Here is a 22,513-nt window from a genome sequence, read left to right on the forward strand (position 1 = left end):
AAATATAGAGTTCTTTGAGCATAAAATATCACATAAATACTTCTTCTCTGATTACATACTTCCATATTTGTTCTTACTAAGTATCATGAGATAGCAGCATTTCTAATTTATGCACCTTGGACGTACAAAAAAACCCCACCTTTCCTATCTCCTTACGTGACAATATTTGCAAAACATACCAATGGAAGACTTCAGCTAAAAAGCTTTTCCGTCAACCAGTCCTGCTACAGAATGACCTACTGCTAGAAAACCACCCTGGCTTCTATACTGAGCTCTCAAGCATACTGCTTTGCCACAAGCAGCTTTTAAACTTGAACTGGACATATTTATTTGTACGCCATTACTACAAAGCCTTTTCAGGTTTAGAGCTACTGCACATCAATTCTGTCATCTGAGTTCTGGAAACAAACTGGAAAGCTGGGCGTGAGCTAAGATACACGGAGGTTTTTCAGAGCACTTTGGAAGCCAAAATTATGGAAGACTTTTTCCACTTTTACCATTCACTTCTTTGTTATGCTTGGCCTTCATCCCCGCCTGTCACCTTCAAAATGAAAATGGCACGTTCATTATTATTCATGGAAATTCATCGGATACGGAGAAAGTATCCCTTTTTTCCCCCAACTGTTCCTTTTTTATTTCTTTTGGGAAAGACTATGCTATTCTTTGCTTGGGTAGCAATCTTTTGAACTGCTGCTTTGCCATTGAATTCACGGGAAGATAATCATTTGCATTGGCTTTACTATTCGTATCTGTAGGCTAAATAATGGTGCGGCTGTCGACCCCGAGCACAGCGCCCAGTGCTGCTGCCCTGCCCGACTTCCCCCTCCTTTGGTACGCCGTCATACATGCACTGGCCCAGCCTGGGCGCCTGTCCACGGTAGAGGCAGCTTCATCCAAGGGTCCCAGTGCATTGTGGCATGAAGTACAGGGATGCCATATGCTTCTCAGCTAGTCTAGCATTTAATATTACTTGTTTACAGTGCTCAGTACAACATCTGTTCTTGACTGGGGCTTACTGGATGTTACTACAGTATAAACGCTTATTTCTATTAGTGCTATCCCTAATTACATGAAATGAGATGCTACGTATTGCAGCTGACATAATTTCATTGACCATTACCTTGTTATTCTCCTACGAGACAGAGAGAAAATCCTATCTTACTTTTTAAATACCAGTAATTAAATTATATATTTGTATTCATCCTTTTGTAAACAAACTCTTTCTGCCTCTTTACGGAAAAGGTATTTCCATGTGTTCGGCCGTTCTTGTTTTTCCTGTCTAGACCACCTCGGACAATTCTGCAATTGCTTTTTGTGATGGGATGAGCAGTACTATGATCAATATTCCATATTAGACCATTCAGGGAATAGCATTTCATATATTTATAAAATCTGCATTTTGTAATGGTACATTTTACATTTCTGTTATATTTCTTAAGCATTCTAACATAGTGTTATTTTCCAAAAGCTTTGCCTAGCTTAGAAGCTTTTATTGCCATGTCTACTGTAGCCTCAAAGCCCTTTTCGTGAAATGAAATGGTTAATTTAGAAATCTACGAGTTACATGAGAGGTTTATTTTCTTTTTTCTAACATAGCACACTTTCCAGGTTTTGACACTAAATGTTGGCTTCATTTATTGCCATGTTGTCTGTTCATGCAGTTTGCTTGGTAATTCTGTATTTCCCTGCTCAAAGATTTCTTTTTGCCTTGAATAGTGGCTTGACTCTTGCAGCACGTCTTAACTGGTTTACACTTTACCTTCACATTTGCTCTCACCATGCACATTTCTCCTGAGATTCCGTTTATAACAGAGTAATGTTCATGTAAAACTTCCCTCTCTGTGTGCCTCGTATTACACACAAACTCATATAGCCAAAAGACACACATGTCCAAGTGAGTGTTAGGCATAGATGTGACACAAAGACATGGCACAGAAAACTTATCCCCCAAGTTCATGGACAGGCTCTTAATCCCTTTGTCATGAAGTTCCTGCTGCTGCCCCCTCTCAGGCTGCAGGATCCCACCTCTCTACTAGTCAAGTCTGTAAGTCAAGTTTCTAGAGGCACTGCAAAAAAATGGCTAAGGTGTGCAGGGATGCCTGCTCTGTCTGAAGCGCGCTGCCTTGCATACACTGAAAGGAGTTTCAGAGTAGCAGAAAACATTTCATATGATACTTCTCAATTGATTACACAGGAGAATAATTTGAAAGACCCTGTATATCCCTTTCACCAGATACATGCTGCTATTTGTTATTCATGTCTGTCTTAGCTTCAAAGATACTGCATGTGATGACACAGGAAACCATACAGGTGCATCATACTTTGTGCAAGGTCTTTTGTGAATGCAGATTATAAAGTATTATAAACGTGTGCACATGCATATCTTAGAATGGAACTACAATACATGAAAGTGATGCTTGGCACTAACCAAAATTTCAATCCTAGCTATCTAATACTGGAGAAAGTAGGAGCTGTGAGTCTGGAGCATCTTCAAAGCTAGGCTGTGCTGATTAAATGACTGAAATGGATCTAAAAGCCTCACTGCAGGCATGAAGGATTGAAAAGCCAGGGCTTTAGTACTCATATCCAGGCTGAGGTCTATCAAAGATCATATATTGACACCCAACAGTGAAGTACTCCAAAGTGACCGGCCGATTTACCACTTTTTCGAAGCAGGCTGAAACAGGCCATACCTTGAAAAGAAAGTAACTGTTAAGTGGAGGTGGGGTGGAAAATCCCTTTGCCAGACTCCGGCAGAACATTTTACTTTTTCGCCGCTTTTCGCTTTTTCCCCAGCCCCGCGGGGCTGCCTGCGCCAACCGCTCCGGCTCAGCCCTGCCGCGGAAGAGCCGCCAGCCCCGGGCCGCGCACACAAACGCCTCCTTCTGCCCCTGCCCGCCGCAGCCCCGGGCGCCGCCAGCGCCGGGGCCGGGGGCTCCCGCCGGTGCTTCCCGCGGTGGGGCTGGGCGGGGCTGGGCGGGGCGGGGCCGGGGCGCGGCAGCCCCCCGGGGCGCTGCGGGGCCGCGGCGGAGGTGGAGCCCGGCCGTCCGCTGCGGGACGGGCGGCGGGGCCGGAGATGCGCTGAGGTGCCGCCGGCGCGGCGCTGGGGCCGGACACCGGCCTTCCTGCCGCCCGCGCACCTGGGAGCGGGGCGAAGGCAGGGGCTGGGAGCCGGCCCCCCCGCCGGGCCGAGGGCACCGGCAGCAGCAGGGAGGGCCGGGAGGGGGGAAAGCAACGACGGCGGCGGCAGGAGGAGACAGAGCGGCGGCGGGAGCGGCGGCGCGGAGCATGGAGCGCAGCTGCCCCCCCCCGCCGGAGCAGGAAGCGGTGGAAGCGTGGCTGGACGATCACGGCGACTTCACCCGCTCTTACTTTGTTAGGAAAGCCACGAGGTAAGACCGGAGCGGCGGCGGGCAGAGGCAGATCCTTTCTACCCAGCCAAAGGTCGCTCTTCCATTTCCCTTTGCTGTCTCCAAAGAAAGTAAAAGAAAACAGCGATCCCCCCCCTCGAAGGAGCAAAAACTGAAACCGAGCAGCAGCAGCTCCGTTCCGCTGCCACCCGAGCGCACATGCGGGCGCGGCTCCGCGGGCTGCCCCGTCCTCCCCGGCCCGCTGCGGGAAGGGGCAGCCCGGCACCGCCAGCCCAGCGCTCGCCGGTCCCTGGGGCTGTCCCAGCCTCCGCGCTCCCGGCCCTCGGCTGTTATTTATTTTGTGTTCTCCTTGCTTTAAAGCAGACACTGTCAACTTCTCGTGAGTAGCAAGCAATGTATTTTTCCCTGCGCTGCGAACTAGATAGAAGTATGTCCAAGCCTCAGACAACATCTGATCTCTTCGGGAAGGCGGGTTATGTCATTACTTGGTGATCTCAAAACAAAGCGCTGCTCTTGAAGAGCTCAGTCGCCCTGTGGGCTTGTCACCTTTGTGACATCTCGGTGGCCACCGGACGGAGAGGGCCATGGGTTAAGTGCCACGGGGTGCGTGCGAGACCAGAGCTCCGCCCGAGGAGGCGGCCGCGGCAGATGCTGAGGGGAGCTGGGGACGCCGTGCTGCACCTCGGGGCTGCGGGAGGGAGGGAGGGGAGCGGGGGGTGCAGCCCTGGGGGAAGGGCAGCAAGCAGGGGATCGCTGCTCCTGGAGGCGCCTGCGGGGGCAGAAAGCCCGGGGGCGGGGGGGGACGGCCGCACAGCGCGGGGGTTCCGCGGGGAGCTGCGCCCCCCGGCCGGCTGCGGCGGGGCAGCCTCCCCGGCAGGGGGCAGCCTCCCCGGCAGGGGGCAGCCTCCCCGGCAGGGGGCAGCCTCCCCGGCAGGGGGCAGCCTCCCCGGCAGGGGGCAGCGCGGGGCCGGCGGAGGTGGCGAGCGCCCCGCGCGCTGGCCGGGGGCGGCTTCGCGGCGCTCGCCCTTCCTCGGTGCTGGTTCTCGCAAGGAACCCGATGTAAAGACCTGCAGGGCTCGTCTGGGCTTTTTTTCCCCCCGGCTTGACATGCTGCCCTTTGGAGATAAGCGGAGGTATTTGCTCACCGTTGTCACACTTCAGCAGTGGGACTTCAAGTTGAAAGCGCGTAAATTCGGCTATTTTTAGCAGTGGAGTCAGGTTTCCATTTTGAATATTTTCCGATAAACAAAGCAGTGGGGATGCAGAGCACGGGCGATCTGCAGCTCCCACGGTATCTCTTAGCGGAGAGCTCGGGTTAGTAAGTCCTGTGGCTCGTTCCTCGGACACGCCATCTCCGCGGGCTCGCTTCTCGCCTCTCCGCTCCTCTTCCCCAGCCGCTTGCACCATCTGCTCACCGCTGCTGATTTACTTCTTTCGCAAGTCACTTAGCAGGGATGGATGCATTCTGTATGAGGTTTTGCTGCTGCTCCTCTCTGCATGGGATGGGGCGGTAAGAAGAGAAATCCCCATTAATAATTGACTCGCAGCAAGCTAGAAAGCTTCAGGGGTCACCTGCTTTCTTGTGACCATCTGTCATGCAGTCCCCTTTCTTCTGCTGCTTCTTCCTTAGGTTCATTTAACAGAAAGAATAATAAAAATGCCTTTAAAAATGTCTTTTAAATGTTGATTTTTTTTTTTAAAAAAAAGGCTGTGCATAGGTGTAGGATGCATAGATGGAAGTAGTTAACCTTGCTGTTCTCCAGAACACTAGCGCATGGTATGTAACCGAAGGGTCGCTTGTTTGCCCAGGAAATAGGGTGTTAGCAGCCTTGAGAAGTAGCATTTTATTAGTCCAGCCTGTCACACTTCCTTTGGAAACTGGAAGTAGCATTGAACAAATAGGAAAGCTAATTAATAGTAACCGCTGTGTCAGATTTGTTTTCCCCATGGAGAGGTTTGGTTAGTTTTTTTTTTTTTTAAAAAAATGCTGAGACACAGTTTAGTGTTTGTGTGGGGCTGAAATAGGCAGTAGTTCTCAAAATACAATTCAGTCGTGTCTCCGTGACGGCGATGCCTCTGCTTTTAGAGAGGGTTTTGCAGAAAAACTGTTGACTTTGAGTTCTTGCTTGGCAACAATTCTGCAATGTTTTTGAAATGATGGAAACATTGTGTTTGTCTCAAAACTCTCTTCTCTGCTGCCTTGCATGGAATAATTTTTTTCTGTCCTTACTGTATAAATAGAAAACTAGAACTAGAACTACATATATAAAATAAGAAATACCTCTTGTATATATAAGTTTGTATTTGAAAAGACAAATGACAAGTTACTTGACTCTTGGTTCAAATTTTATGCGCTAAAATGATATCCTGTAAAGCTGAGCGCTGTGAAAGAACTGATGTACTTTGTAAAAGGTTTCTACATTGTAGCGTTATTTAGAGCTTGAAAAGAGAAAAACCTTAAAATTTAATGCCATGCTTTGTTTTAGTTGAACCTTTATACAACAGCAATACATTGAACAAAGACTATACTGTTAATGTTTTGTTACTTAGCATTATATTTACTCTGTCAAGTAAAGCAGCGTTCCTTGAACTAGTTTCAACTGTTTTCTAATCTTAATTTACTGCTTCTCATTTTTTGTTTTGCTTCATAATACGTCAAAGTCCTCACAGGTCCTAAAAGTAGTAGACCAAGAAGTCAGTTAATTTGGCATCTTGCGGAGCACAGAGGCATATTCTACTTCACATTGCAAGGCACGATTGCTGATGGATAAAATAGTTTCTGTATCTGTTTCTCAAATATTTATACAGAGGAATAGGAAAAGATCACCAGCTCAACCATTCATTACAGACTAATACAAGCCCTTTCCACTGATACTAATGAACTTTGAATCAGAACCTAATTTAGCGATTTTATGATAGGTATTAAATAATTATATATTTTTTCTCTGCAATTAATTAGCTTCCATAGTGTTTTATACAGTAGTTCTTTTGGTAGTTCCCACAAAAAATGTTTTAATTGGCCATCTAAATAGTAGTTACAAATGCTTTGGGTGGTCTTATGCCTGCAGATTTGTTTTGTTGTTTTTTTTTTAAAGTATGGGAGTCACATCATCTCATATAGTCACTGAATAGTTACCTCTTGTTCCATTTTGCATAGGTCAGTTTGATATTAGTCTCTGTTTTCACGGTTTAAGTAAAAATTATACTTTCTGTCAGGGTGGCACTTTAAAAGAAAACATTTCTTTTTATTCACAATTAGTTTGTATTAACTGTTGTTCATAACATGACAGCTGTTAGAGTCGCTAGGTCCCCCAATCCATATTCTGGGTTCTTGGGGAGAACGGCTGCAGGTCGTCCGCTTAACAAATTTGCACCTGCTTTCTTCCTCTCCCCTAAAACGTGTAGTAGAAGATAAGTATATACAAATGGCTTACACCTTGTATTTTGATCCTGCAATGCCTTGAGGCTGGTAGTGCCTACAGGCAGGCCACATTGCTGCCTTCCTCAAGTCTTCGATGGCTAGGTGGACTGACATATGCTGCGCTAACGCTATGTTTATTGACATCCACCTGTACAGCGAGTTTGCAATCCTACAAGCATGTAATCCAGGTGAATAGCTTTAAATTGCTCCCTCCTTCGAGTATGTGAATAAACTGTGATCCCGTAAGTAGGAAGCTACAGAATCAGTTATTTATTACTTGATTTTGTACCAGGGAGACAAATGGTGTACAGAGATAACATAAATAGCTATTATCCATGAAGTGTCGTTACAGTATGATCAAAGTGCAGAACAACAAAGGGAAGTGTGTCACCAGCACGCTCGGTGACGGGATGAATTTGGTTCACTTAGTGGTACAGCGTGCTGGTTGACAGACCTTCTGGCTGGGGAGTTTGTTACTGCACACTTCCAGGTTCAAGAGTTTCTAAATACCTAGCTCCTACTAAATTTAAGCTATTTATTTTATTCCTTTTTTTCAGCTCCTCTTGTTATTTTTCCCTTTTCAAAGTTTTAGTATTGCCTGCCATATTCTGGCTTCCCAGAAAGCAGAAACATTTTGAAGTAAAATGAAGAATCATTTTACCATCATCTTTCAGATCGTGTCTTATGTTTACCCATACTGTTTTTAAAGGCTCTTTGTAGCTGCTGCTACAAATATAATTGTTCTAATTAGACATTATAAAGGTATAATCTGCAGCCTTTTTTGTCACAAAATTGTACTGCATTTACGGCTGAATTCATTACCCTTTTTGTCTTCCTGAAGTTTTATCTTTTTATGTTCCTTTAAAAAAATAAATCTGTGCATTGTCATGTTCAAACATCATACTTCTTTTAACCCCCTATGGAATACTTCTGTATTTCTGACTTCCTGTTTGTCCCTACTCTTAAAAATACGGGAGTGATTCTCTCTTAGTGCTCTTTGTGATCAGAAGCAGCAGACTGCCAAAGTAAAAATTCTCTCAGTTAGAGGCAACTGCATTGTTCGGGGCAGTTTTTGTCCGGTTTCCTAAATGTATAGCATGATAGATACAAATTATTAACCCATCTTGTATGCCTTTCACTGGAAATAAGATTATTTTGTTATAAATCCATCTTGGCTCATTAGCAGGGCTGGGAAATATTTATAAATGAATTAAGGTGGGGTTGTATTTGGAAAAATAAATGTCCTTAACAGCATGGTACTTCAGAGCGCTTCACTGAGGATTCCAAAAGTGGCGTTTACTGGGAAACTGTACTTTCCTGGAATTCGGAGATTGCACAACTTGAATGTATCAATTAGATATATTACTTTGGAAAACTCAAGTACCGTTGTTTGTTTGGTTTTTTCCTTCTTGGTGGCTGGTGGACAATCAGTTTGTAACGTGCTGCCTGCAGTACTAAATTACTTGGGACATTTGCCTTCTGATCTCTGTGTCTAGAGGGCTTTTAAAAAAATGTCTTTCAATTTGAGCCAGCTATTTGATGTTTAATCTCATAAATATTATATGTCATATGCAGTATGTCATTGTATTGTTTGGTAATATATGTGTGCTTATTTTTTTCTAATTGAAAGGAAATTAATTTTTGGAGCAAGTGTATGAAAATTCAGATTTTCAAAGAACGAGCTATTGAAGATTTTCTGCATTGAAATGTGCTTTGGCTTTTGTTTTTTCTTAAAAAGATATTACTGACATACAAAAAAAATATAATTCTAAAAATATACAGGTATGAACCATATTCATACGTAACATGACCTTGTAAGTAGGCAGTGGGTTTTAAACTTGTACGATTGAAGGACCACTAACAGTTTTCCAGTGGAGGCACAGAATCCTGTGCAAATTGTTGGAATATGCTGAAAGGGGACTTGCTTTTCTAAGTTACTCTATGTGAAGCATTTACAAGAGGACTGCAGACCCACTGATTCTTTGGACCGTGGCTTGAAAACCACAGGAAGTAGTGGCGTTAATGCAGGGATCAGAATATTTTCTCCCACTTACTTGGTTTTATTAGATATTTACAGAGCTTTTCTGATAATTAAGTACAGAAAAAAAGTTGATTTCTATGAAATCTTGGACCTTTTCTTGTTGGTCTAATGATCTCCGTAGTTGTCCCACTTATAAATGATGTATCCGTATCCTTATGCCTTTCTTGATAACTGCAAAGTATTAAGATAATCCCAAAATATTTTAAACTTCTGATTCAAAAAGCACTCAGGAAGGTAAGGAATGTTACCCATGTTCATGAAGTTGTAAATGTGATTAAGTATTTTTGGCATTTAGTCTTGGAAATAAAGCTAGGTGTGTGCCAGAGTATTTTGGAAACAATGTCTAAAACAGCAATTACTGTCGACTGAAGAAACTGTCTTTTGAGAAACGATAAGAAATCACTTACTAGCAATTTACATCTTTAATTCCGAAAAAGCTATGACCTGAACTCCTACACGGAATCTTTGGTGTGAAGATAAACTAGTCAGCAGATAGTACTGAGCAGCTACAAGGAGAATGTGCTGTTGCTACGTACCGTTTGCCCGAGGTAATAAAGAAACAAACGGGCGTGCACAATACATTAATTAGAATACAACTGGTACACCTGAGAGGACAGGTAGAAAATAAGATGGAGTGAACTTTAACAGTTAACATCTCTTTTTGCCTTCTTTTGTTTCAGGGTAACTTTATTATCATATTACAGTACTTTTGATAATGCCAATAGGCATTTGAAATCTCATTTCCATTTTTTTGCTCTTACTAGGAAGACTCTAGAGAACAGGGTCAAATTTTCGGCAACTGGGAAGAAGACTGGAGCTGAGGTATACATTGCCTCTGTGGGAGACAAAAAAGTTAGACCCCTTTTATTTCTAAATTGTAGAAGTTCATGGAAGCTTTGTATTGGGCATCTGTTGAAGAATCATCACGTGAGGATTCATGTCTTTGTACAGGATTAGGACAAAGACTACATATATAAAATAAAATACCTAATTTTGAAGCTGAAGTGAGACTTCCATAGTATGTAGACGTTGTGCTGACTCTCTGCACGAGGATAAAATTAATGATGCATCACCTATGATGTCTTCAGATCAAATAAAGTACATCATAGCCTATGTTCATGCTTATTTGAATGCTACATTAAAGCTGAATTGTGTGGGAATATATGACTCAGATCAAGAATTACAAAGCAAATTCAGACAATACATTCTTGACTTGAACTAATATGCTACCACCTATTTTCACTTTCACCATTAATAAGGAAGCATTTTGGCTTTGTCATGAATAAATATAATTAATAAAACCACATAATACAAGTCTTTCTCTTCCTTACTGGCAAAGAAACATACAGAAATTTACATGGAATGCTTTCTCATTTATATGATTTACTTGAAGAAAAGAAAAAAGAAAGGCATGAAATACAAAAGGAGCTATCTACTAAGTGCCAGAAAAGAAGCCCTACTCAAACGGCCCTTGTGAATAACTCAATAGTTGTAATTTCACATTAGGTCTGGCACTGAAAGCATAGCCACAAAATATGTTTGCTTAGTAAAAGATATATATTTTCCCATTTATTTGTGCATTATGGTGAACTCACCCCAGCACAGAGAGCCATCCCAAAGCCTCTGCATCACTTAAGTCCTACTTAACTCCTATTTTAGGAACTGAAGTGGAACTGACCTGGTGCCTAAGACTTACATGAGGTCTCCAGGCAGGTGTGAACATAACTTTTAATCTGTCTATCACCAAAGTCAGTGGCATTGTACGTGTGCTTTCCACAATAAAATCATTAGGTACATAGTTATTTTTAATTTTTTTGAGCTTGGAACAAGAAGTAAACATTTGGAGGACAAATAAAGGTCATGTTTTAGAATTTGACCATCAATCTCTGAGTATTTATTCTGTCTTTCTTTATAGTGTGAACAGAAAGTCCCTCCTATGGAGGAAAACTTTCTTGTGAAAAGTTAAGCTTGTCGTTTGGTTGTTAAAGAAAACTTGAAAATAGCCAAGAATAGCCTGTTAGTGTTAGTGCTTCATTTCAAATACTTTTGCTTCAAATAATAAAGCAACCTCTGCCTCCTATTTTAAAAAATAATACGAGCATTCACACAAGATTTACATTATTTCATAGTTTAAAAAGTTATTTCGCTCTTCCATGAGCATGGTTTGACTCAAGAATTAGAGTTCTTAATTTAGACCTGTACTCAAACAGAAGTCAGTCAGGCCACTTAACATGTTTAAAGTTAAATGTATGTTTATGTATTTGACTGAGTTGTGCCAAAAAATTGGCATCGATTTTAAGTCATACTTTGTCTTGAAAAACTGTTTGCCTACTACTGTTAGAAATAGCATCTCTAGTAACTATAATTGGAAAGAGTTTAAGGAAAAACAACTATTGTCTTTGTCAATCTACTTTTTTAGTTAGTTTGAGAACAGTTCTTTTGCAGTCAGTTTACTGTTTCCATCTAGTGAGGCCTTATACAGTTTATTTAATCTTTCCATGGACAGAAAGGAGACAAAAACACTTAGAACATGATTGTGAAATAGAAAGAAAAGAAAGAAAATGGGAAGGCAAGTATAATATCGAAGTGACTTTGACTTTCAAACTCATTTGTTAAAACGGAATATTTTTCGAGTTGCTTTTAATGCTTTAAATGATTTCTGTGTCTAAATTACGTCAAGATGCGGGAAAGAAATTTGAAGACATCTAGTGGTTATTTTAAGGAAAGCAATTGAGAAAATAGTTACAAAGCTTGGCTTGAGATTGTTGATTTCAACACTAGCAGGATTAGCCCACAGGAATTCAGATACTTGAAAGCTGGCATTCTCTAGCAGGCAAGTTGGGATTGAATCCCTCTCCTGAAGTGTGTTATCAGTAACCGCTGATTTGAATGAAAAATTAGCAAAGTGGTCCACGCAACTACTGAAACATTACACATTGTATACATGAAAGGTTTATGAGCAACAGAGAAAATGGGGAATTGGTTGTTTCACTGAAAGCTACTCATCACTCAGTACTCTTATGGTACAGTAATTATTATGTATTCTTTGTGCAAGTTATGTAAGATGCAGTATACTATCATTGCTGTATCTTGGTATTACTTTTGTGCTCTGTTTTTGCACATTTTGTCCAAAGATACCGAATACTTGCTGAACAGTCACATTGATATGGTCTTACATCTGTAGCATGGTTACATGTGTGAGCAAGGCAATTATAATTATGGCTGTTACTCCTTAAACATCTTTGCTGGGTGGGTTTTTTTTTTTTGAGAAGTATCCTGTGTATTTTGAAGATAATCACAATGAAGCAAAGACGGGTACAATACATTATTTAATATTCCCAGTGTATGGGTGGAATAGTAATTAGTGTCAGGTCAGCATGGTTTGATAGATATGGCACAGGAAATAAAGCAAGGTTCTCATCAGGTCTTAGACCTGAGGTTGTTTTCAGGTCTTTATGCATGACCTGGCTCAAGCCATGTCACTTCCTTCTGCCTGTGTTTTCTCACCCAGTGATTTTCCATTTTTGTTGCCTATTCATATTGAAAACTTCTTGCTTTAGGGACAGGTCTTTCTGTACAGTGTTTAACAAATCAGGGCCAAACAGTGTTAATTCCTTTGATGTTCCTGAGTTCTCAGGTAATGCAGATAATGTGTACTTGTATACACGTGATTATACAGGGGAGGATCACACAATCATTTTTTTTTTCAAATGTTTTACCCACCGTTGTATTTTCATCCCCTTCTCATCCCTATCTCCTCAAACTTCCTCTCCAGTTTTGTCATCTGCTGATGAGGTCACCAGCCAAATTCAGCAGTCACTGTTGTCATGCTCCTTTGAAATTGTGTTTTATAGAGGGAAGACTGGATTTGGCTGATAGAAGCGACTAAAAATTGGTTACTTCATATTAAACTATTCCTGTTTATGAATTCTGGGATAAACTATAGCTTTCTCGAGTGGAGGCTCATACTGCAATACAGGATCATAGTGCAGTAAAGGATGCATGCAGCTCATGAGGAATGGATGCGATGCCTGTAACTCCTCAACAGGCAGGGATTGCTGTGCTGCGATGGAGACATTGCATTGATTTTAACTATCTGTGTAGATCACTATGGATCAGTATCTGCTCCTGTTTAATACACTCCTGCAACTTCTAAACTTGCTCTTGCGACAAGGGTCTTGTCCTTACAATCAGTTCTGGACAATGCCAGTGCTTACTGAAGACTATTCATATGAATAGTCACAAGTGTTTGTTTCTTCCTGTAGTCCTTTCAAAATGCCATGGTAATCATACATAGCACTTGTTACTGATTTCCAGTAACCTCACTTGGGGTTCAGTGTGTCTGGTATCCGATATCTGTTGAGCTAATTCTGTGCTGAGAAAGTAGTTGTGTTAGTGATAATACTCTTCTTGTCACGCATTGTTAAATAGGATTGACTGTCAACAAGCAAATGCATGTCAAGACTTTGTCTGATAGATTTTAAATAGTTAGACTACGTCGGTTAATGTGAAATGCTAGTTCTTCCGCCCACGTGTGTAACTGTGAGTAAAAGGAGCTAAATAGTTTCCTTGTTAGAAAGAGGCATTCAGTAAAGGTCAATGAACACTGTTCTTATTCCAGCTGAATTTGAACGGCTTTCCTGTTGCCCAAATAAAAATGCTTAAATGGTTTGGAGTTGAAAACCATGCTTTAAACAGTATAGTTAAGGATTTGTTGTTGTTGTTAACCTACAGAGCTTTTTGAGAATCACACACTATGTTGGCAAGTTATTGGACCAGCATCTAAGAGACATTAAAGGGGACAGGAATATGTTACTCATAATTATGCAGCTCCACGTAGAGTTCTGTTGAATGTCAAAGTGCTTCATAAATAGTGCAGATACCTAACAAGTAGAAATGAATACTTATTTCACATAGTAAAAAGGCAAGAAGGTAAACACTACATTATCTCATGGCCACAGTTTGAGAACTGGTGTCAGAATTCAGAATACATTGTTCTTATCCATTACTTTTACTACACCATTAAGGCCAGGGGACATCATTACATAACACTCCAGAATAAATAAAATGACAGGTTTCAACTGATAAATGAAATTTCTGCTTTAGCTTTGTTCGCAAAGGGTACCCGATTCTTTCTCTGCCTTGTATCTTATATCAACACATCCACGTATGTGAATTCAGAGTAAAACAGAGTAAAACACAGCTGGGTGAAATGATAACATTTTATATTCTCCTTTCCTCATGTGTAAATAAGCAGTGAATCAGATTGCTCTACAAATTGCTGTCACTCAGGAATAGTACAGGTTCAGGCCTGTGCATTTTCAAACATGCCTAGACAAAGTACATGGCTTCCTTGCCTAATCACTTGCTAATTTAAGAACGCTCTCCATCGGATACTAAGTTATTACAGTTACTTTTAAATTTTATTTTACATTAATGCCAGTCCTCGATGTTCAAAAATCAAGTCAGCACACACAATTATGAAACTGGGTCAAGTCACAAGCCTTCTTTTAAAACTTGATTATTCTATACCTACCTTCTTGTGTCTGAGGCTTCAAATGCACCCAGCTCACATTTTCAGGTTCTTTTCTGCAGCCTTAGTGCTAGATGCTAAATTTTCTTTAGAAAAAGCGAACATTTCCAGGCAATTTATTTTCTTGAGGAGATTAGAGTAAAACAAAAAGAACTCACGTATAACTCATGTAATCACAAGGGTTATCAGTGCTGATTTTAGAGGTTGTACTGTAAATTATAAATGTTTACTTATAAATTTTTGCATTTTAAGCTTTTAGATTTTGTTCTTAAGGATACTTTTGGTCATTTTCACCACAAATTTTTTTTTTTTTTTTTTCTCATTCGGTTTAATAAATGAAAATTCCAAATGTTATCAAGTGCTAGCTTCTTATTTCGACTCTCATTGAAACAGCAATGTGATATTGCCTTATGCAAATTATATTATGCATTTCTGTAATACATGGTCACAGCTCCCACATTTAATATTTATCCTGTTTAAGTACTATAAAGTAATCTTGTTAAAGTCAAAGTTCTAATAATATATTTATTGTTCTTTATGCTTCTTCATTGCAAGAAATATTTGCATGAGGCAACTCCACAAAAAAATACACCTCTGCTGTAATAAAGAAGGATCATTGGTAGTTTTATTAATATACTTAAAAAGCAGAGCTTACTCCCCTTAAAAATAAGTAGCTAAGCAATGAACCAAAACTCTTTCAGAATAACAATGGAATTTCATTGTGTTCTCTGGCACCACATTTCCAGTAATTGGACTACCTTTAGATTGCTGGGACATTTATAATAGATGTTGATTGAGGTATATTATTGCTACAGCAAGCACTGTTCCAGGAGCTTCATGGAAAATGTAAAAACATGGAATGAAATCCTAGCTCTGTGGAACTCAGAGGGAAAACTCCCACCCCCTTAATTGTGTCCAGCTTTTCATTCAGTGGTTTTGGACTCCCATCGTCAGAAAATTCACAAATGTCCTATGTGACCACACTGAGCATTGAGCCTTGAAGATCACTGGGGCTATATATGATATTAACCATGTAGGTAAGGTTTTGCATGAGCAGGACCACAGCACACAGACAGAAGCCAAAATAAAGAATAGTCTATCATCCACTTACTTGGAGTTGCACTGGTGTGAATAAGAGAAGAATTTGGTTTTACAGTGCTACGTTGAGTGCTATTTACCCCACTCAGACATATTTTATTGAGGGGAAAAAAATGACCAGGTAGCTCACAGTGAAGTGGAATGGGTACAGTAACATAATGATTTCCTTTTGCCCAGGTGCTTCCCTTACAGTCACACTATTTCCTAAATCAATTCAATTTTTCATAGCATGTTTGCCTACAGTTGAGGTCTCCAAATGATACGTGATTGCAAAAACTGAAAAACTCTTTCAAACCTTCCTAATGGGAGACAAATAAGTTTCCTGTTGTGGATTGCTTGCTAATAATAATAATATTGGTGGACTTTAGATTTCAATCGATTACTTTACTTTGAATTAAGGGTTAATTACACTTGCAGTGTTGCATTCTACAACATAGATGAAGCTATTCTGTAAGGAAAAAAGACTAGTGCTTTTCATATGTAACATATACTGATGCATGTAACCGATTGGCGGCTGACTAACCTGACTAATTTCCATGGTTTCATTCAGCTTCACTCTTGAAATTCCTGTGGTCTGCTGAGCAAATAAAAAATATCCCAAATTTAAAACATGACCACCATGAAAGGTTTCTAAAAGATCAGACTTTTTAATAGGATTTTTGCTGTTCATAGGCCCATACATTATGTAATTCAGAAAAAAATGTTTCTTCTGAGTAGATCATGTGCTGTGAGGAATCCTTGACACTGAGTAAATGAAATAAAAAGCCCTGTATTAAAAAAAAATCCAACAGATTTTGGACAAGAAAATATTATAATAATAAGAAAAAATATACTGTTATAGATTATATGTGTGCTTATGGATAATCAAGATACACCTTATTTAGTGAGGATATTACTAGGGTTGGCATTCTAGTGCTAAGTTAATTTGAGAAATACAGGTAAATACTGGAGATGCGTGACATTTTTTAATTAATGGTAAACTCTTCAAAAGTATAATTTTGGGGATATTCAGTATTTTGTGTTGAGTTAGGCAATGAGGTTCATCTGAAAGGAAAGGAAATAGGAGAAATGCATGAAAACAGTCTGTCTTTTCATTATTTTGAAGGGGTTTGAATTAGAAATAGTCACGTTTCTTTCTGACAGTTTTTAAGCAAAACTTTTGTGCATTGAGTCAAAGCAGCGTTTTTCATTAACTCTGAGAGAGCAGAGGAAGTTAACTTAAAAATAGTGTATAGGCGACAAAAATAGGAGGGGCTGCAGGTGATTTGGCATGGAGAATTAAAGTTCAAAATTATCTTTTTAAAAGTTAGAAATGGTCTAGAAAAACAAAATTAAAACAGAAAGTTTTGTCTTCACATGAATATATATGCATCTTAGGAATGGGAAGGACCAGAACTTTTCAAGCACAAAATTACGGTGTAAACTTCTGATCTTCTATATTCTGAAAGCCACAGCATAAGCAGTCTTCCTCTGCCCGATTCAGGTATTTCCTTTAGGCAGAAATAGCTTCCTTTTTATGGGGCGTAAATCATTACTGCTTAATCTAGGCTAAGTGCTGCATAAAATTGAAGAATGGTGATACAGAGGAGAACTAAATGTGCACTCACGTCCGCTGTATGAAAAGGTTTAAAGTTATCCTCTTTGCAGAGTCCTCTTCAAATGCATATTAATTTCTGGGGATTTTTAACTTACATAATTCACTGTATTTTTATTTTTGTTTTACAGAGAAATGGTTAATGCATGGTTTGCTGAGAGAGTTCATACCATCCCAGTCTGCAAAGAGGGAACCAAGTCCCAGAGTGAATCCTGTGCTTGTCACCAGCCTGCCTGTGCTGAGACCACCAACTCTGGGACGCCAGCGAGGAAAATCTCAGCTTCAGAGTTTGACAGACCCTTAAGGCCTATTTTTGTCAAGGACTCAGTAGGAGCAGTGAGCTTCCTCTCCGGCTCTGAAAAGAAGGAACAGATGCCTCTGCAATCTCCAAGGATTGAGACCAGTGCAGGGGATCAGTGCTCAAGACTATTAGAACTTGTGAAAGATATTTCTAGTCACTTAGATGTCACAGCACTTTGCCATAAAATTTTCCTACATATCCATGAGCTTATAGCAGCTGATCGCTATTCCCTGTTCTTGGTCTGTGAGGATAGCTCTAACGAGAAGTTTCTTGTAAGCAGGCTGTTTGACGTGGCAGAAGGCTCCACCCTGGAAGAAGCTTCCAACAACTGCATTCGCCTGGAGTGGAACAAGGGCATTGTGGGTCATGTAGCAGCTATAGGCCAGCCTCTGAATATCAAGAATGCTTATGAGGTAAACCAAGAAAATGTATCTATCTATCTTATCTTGAAAAAAGAAAAAGCCATATTATCAGCTGTTGTAATATTGCCATTTTAGTATAGGTATTTGGAGCAATATTGACTTAAACCAGTCAAGATGCAAACCTGACATGTTTTTGGTTATAATACATGTATTATAGATACATGCGTACACAGAAACATGTAGCTATGACTAATGCTAGAGGAATGCTAACATCAAAATAAATTATGTAAGTTTGACATTAGCAGTCAGATATCAGCCCCATCTTAACCAGCTACGTGCACGCCAGTATTTGCATTTCTAGCTTTGGACACGTAAAGGTTTACATTTCTGCTTGTATAAGGATATAAGATACTTCTGCACCAAAATGAATGAAATTGTGAGTGTAATTGTCTGCAAAACTGGAGTCCTATGACTAAAATACTTTGGAGAATTTTATCATACCTGAGGCACAAAGAGTAGGAGCTGAATGAACAAGAACGGGATGAGGGTTTGAACTGTTTAGTGGTCTCCCAAATGAAATGATACTCTGTGACTTGAGTTATTTAATACAAGGCCAGATGAAAAAAGGAAGAGTATCCAGCACTGGGAGAGGACATCTCTTGATTCCAGGCTCTTTGGTTATGTTCACTTTGTGCTTTGAATTTAGAGATGATAGAAATTTTAATTATTTAATTGACTAATTAACTAATTAATAAAGGCATACAGAGATGAAAATTACCGCTTCTGATCATCTCTCAGTTAATCTGAGCATGTTCATAGAATTAAGTAACATTACCAAGTAGATTTTTTTTCAAAAGCAAAAAAGAGTGGTATGATTTCGTATGGTTTCATTTCCAACACAACAACTTTATAGAATTATTAGCTAGTAATAGAACCTTTGTTATCCTGGGTAACAGTTAAGTCAAATATTGTACTTTTCTTAACCTTTAAACGAGGGAAGAAAAAGAACTGGTCTTTAGGTAAGTAGTCAAATAATTGTATTTTTCTCTTGTATCAGGATCCAAGATTCAATGCAGAAGTTGACCAGATCACAGGGTATAAGACTCAGAGTATTCTCTGTATGCCAATAAAGAATCATAGGGAAGAGGTAAGTTGCACTATTGGGATCACTTGTAATATTGTGTAATATTGTTTCCAGCTATGCTAATGCTTCAAACTTTATTAGCTGGCAGTCATTATCTTCCAGTATAAAACCATCTCTTTTTTAAAAAGACTGCTTATGTTTGCTTGGACTTTAATTTTATCTTAACTAGTTCAATAATGTAAGCCAATTGTCAAGAAGAGTTTAATCGCAGATGCAGAAGTAGAATATATGTGTTTAACTCTAGAAGTGCTGTTCCCAGTTCCTGTCCCAAGTATCTGTCAGCATTAAAGTTCCCTGCTCACTTGTTGGTCTGTCTCAGTGCACGCTCAGATTGCAATTAAGAGTTACTGTACTTCAGCTTAGCTTGTATCTACATTATTTTCTTCAGAGGACACTAATGGGGTTTTATCGTTGCCTAAAAGGCTGTTTTTTACATTCTATTAACTCAGCTCATAAGTAATAAATTAAGAAACATGTTAAATGCTCAACATCAGGCATTGAAAAACACATGGTGTCAATGTGATTCAGAAAAGTCATCCACAAGTCATATAACTTAAATTTAAAACAATGTGAATCTGCTCATTGAACTCTTGTACATATTTCCCATCCATGCTACTTCTCACAAAAGTTCTCTCTTCCTGTCTGATGCTATTGCAGTAGGGAGAATTCTTATTATGGACTAATGATGTCTTCTTACACTGAGTAACTGAAGCGTGAATTCAGTAAAGTCAATGAAAGCCAATGAATGGTAAAAAAGTGAGGCCCGCTCTTTTACTTAGGGAGTAAGTAAAGTAAGTTTGGGTTTTTTTGATCCTGAATGTAGTAGGCCTTCAGCCACATCACCACTTCTTAGAATACTCTCAAAGTGTAAGGCTGTCTATAGAGTGTGCCAGAGCTTTAAGATGGAGATTTTCGCTCCTGTAATTCCTTTATTTTTCAGAGTATTTATACTTCGCTTCCAGAAAGCTCAAACTCCAAAAAGAAATGCTGCCAAGATTGGTTTGAAGACATCATACCTTCTTTTTCTTGCTCTTTCATCTTTTACTCCTCTTATGGAATGTGTCACCTTGACTCTTACTGCACTGAACCTTTTTTCGTTAAATAAATTGATTAAACTCTTGATTTAATTTGTTTGTTAAATCTTACTCCAGCTGACCCAGATGATCAGCCAGGATTTCCTTTCTTCACCTACTGCTAATTTTGGTTTAAAATATTTTTCTCAGTGTCTTCCAAGGACAGCACTTAATCCTTTCTTAGTCCCACTCCTGCTTAAAAGCCTTCCCCTTTCTAACCAGCAGCAGCCACTGCTGGCCCTGGGCCAGCTGGTGATCAAAGCAGATGTCGTGTGAAGAGCTGTCAGGCTGATGCAAGGCTTTAAATTTCACCCCAGCCATCCCATTTTCTTTTTGTTGAATGGAAAAAAATGCTATGCTCTATGTAATTTGGATCAGAAAAGAATTACAAAATCTTGCTGACCAAGGGAGCGTGAAAGTACTTCTTTCTCACTGAGTCCTGATGGTAGGTGGGGGAAGGAATAAGAGCTGTAGTCTGTTGGTCCAACACACCATGACTTACAGGCTGAATTAACCTGCAATTGGCCATATCTTCGGCCAGCTTTCTGCTCTTAAGTGCATCAGCAAGTGGAAATGAAGGAGGAATTTGTTTATTTTGAAAAGTTCAGCCAACCTGAAGTTTGAGGAGAGCATTACACTGTACTCATATGCAGTAATTTGAAGGGGCTAAATTATAAGATTTCTTACAGTAAAGGACAGCACTTTTAAATTTTTTCTGATTTTAGAGTCTCTACCAGAAGGTTTTTCTCCCTCGGAGTCAGTGAATCAGTCCTTAATTTGCCATTTGCATTCTGCTGCTTTTTCTGTTTAAAAGAACCCCAAAACAACAAAACCAGAATACTGGCTCCTCCTTGTTTAAAAAAAAAATAAAAAAATTTAAAAATCCCCAAAGCCCCTCTGGTAATATTGAGGCTAGTGAATGCTGCTTTAGCCCAGGATGTCAGCAACCACAGTCAAAAGACCATTCTATTCTGGAAGACATCCAAAAATAAACACTGAGAAAGAGAAGCAACTGGGGTCTTCTATTTGTTTGTTTAGTATTAGTACTGTTTTTTAAAAACAAAAGAGTCAGCAATTGAGAGGAAGAAAATCTCATGCTGATTATTAAATCCTCTGGGCCTGCTGAAGTATGGAGATTTTTCCAGTAGATGTTTTTCACATTTGCCTATATTTCCATGAGGCATGTGAGAAACCAAAGTCTCACTTAAAAATAACAGCTAGTAAGAAATTCCATAGATGAAAAGAAGAAAACAAAAGTTTGAGTCACAAAAGAGCTCATATAAAGGACCCAGGAACTAGGAACAATGAGAAAAAAGCAAGGCAATAAGAGGACTTTACCTCTGCACAGATGCTCACGAAGAATGGAATTACATTCACTTAAAAGAACTTTTCTCAATCCCCTACTCAACCTATTCTTGCTGACAGAAATGCAACAGAAACATTGCATTTCAGATGCAGAAAATTCTGCTGATTATATCCGTTAAGGTCAGATCATAGAGGCTTGGATAGTGCTAGCTTTATGAAGAGTTCTCATTTTCCCATGAAAAATTACAAATGCACACGGACAGAACTTTGCATGTGACTTCAGGGAGTTTGAACAAAGTTCTGATATCTGTAAACCCCTGCTGCACAATCTCTAATAACTAAAAAACAGAAATTCTTTCCATCCCATCATATGACAAAAGTATTGCCACGTGATGCCTTCTGGCATGTAAGGCTGTATGATTTGCTGTTTATCACCACTGAAGAAAACAAGGAGGAAGAAAGGCCTTGGGTAACCTGAATTGTATTCTACTTAAAAACAAAATGGTTCTAAGTCAAATCATTTAATCATCTATTCCTGTATTTAAATTTGTCGTAAGGTGAATGCAAAGTCATAGCAAAGATTGTATTTTGATCCTGAAAGATTTTATCTTCTGGTGATTCTTCTGTAAGAGCAGATAACAGTGTACAGTTATGTAGACATCAGTATGTAAGACTTGCTACTTAGATTATCAACGTGTATCAGAGAACACATCAAAACCTTCAAAACAGACTGAATTTTTATCCTCGGTAGTACAAAAGCCACCAATGAAAAGTTAGTATTAGCCAGCTTGTACCACAGAGTTACCATGGTTATTTCTTTTGCAAGAGGAAACTGGTACTGCTGGCCACAGGCTTTAGCTGGAGCTATTAATGCTAACCATTTCAGTGCTACAGTGCTTATACAGAAATCAGGGTTTTACCACTACTGGCAGAAGACCTAAGGTTGTGGCAGTTCAGCATTGTGCATCTCAAAAAGCAGCTCTTCATTCCTGGTGTGTCCTTAAACCTTTAATTTTTCAGAAGCTTCAAATGGTTCTGATTTGCCTTCTAGAGCTCCCGTAATAAAGTCAGCCAATGCAGTGGCACTTCCTTCTGATTTTGTTTGGTCTTGGACTCAGAGACCCAGAAAAAGGACTATAGACATTGTTGCAAATAATTATCACCTCAGATTTCTCCATCTGGTTTTGGAGACATTTGTAAACAAACAGTCATCTTGACAAAATTTGACATAACTCAATAGGGAATGGAAGTCTGTAGCTTAAACCAACTT

At 39.8% G+C, this 22,513-nt stretch overlaps 1 protein-coding gene across 5 annotated transcripts in view; it reads left to right on the plus strand.

Moving 5' to 3' along the window:
• The window catches only part of PDE5A (phosphodiesterase 5A), a 128,508-nt gene that overhangs the window by 63,699 nt on the left and 42,296 nt on the right, over positions 1-22,513 (plus strand). For 2 of the 5 annotated variants that reach the window (XM_068403148.1, XM_068403150.1), the window contains exons 1-3: positions 3,197-3,392; positions 17,190-17,772; positions 18,779-18,868. In XM_068403148.1, the coding sequence (XP_068259249.1) occupies positions 3,289-3,392; positions 17,190-17,772; positions 18,779-18,868 (777 nt within the window). In that variant the 5' untranslated portion in view covers positions 3,197-3,288. Of the gene's footprint in view, positions 1-3,196; positions 3,393-4,381; positions 4,505-4,659; positions 4,686-17,189; positions 17,773-18,778; positions 18,869-22,513 lie in introns of those variants that run through there. The other 3 variants (XM_068403152.1, XM_068403153.1, XM_068403151.1) reach the window with 3 other exon arrangements.

This window comes from Nyctibius grandis, chromosome 6, assembly GCF_013368605.1.
Source record: "Nyctibius grandis isolate bNycGra1 chromosome 6, bNycGra1.pri, whole genome shotgun sequence".
In the NCBI taxonomy this organism is placed as follows: Eukaryota; Metazoa; Chordata; class Aves; order Nyctibiiformes; family Nyctibiidae; genus Nyctibius; species Nyctibius grandis.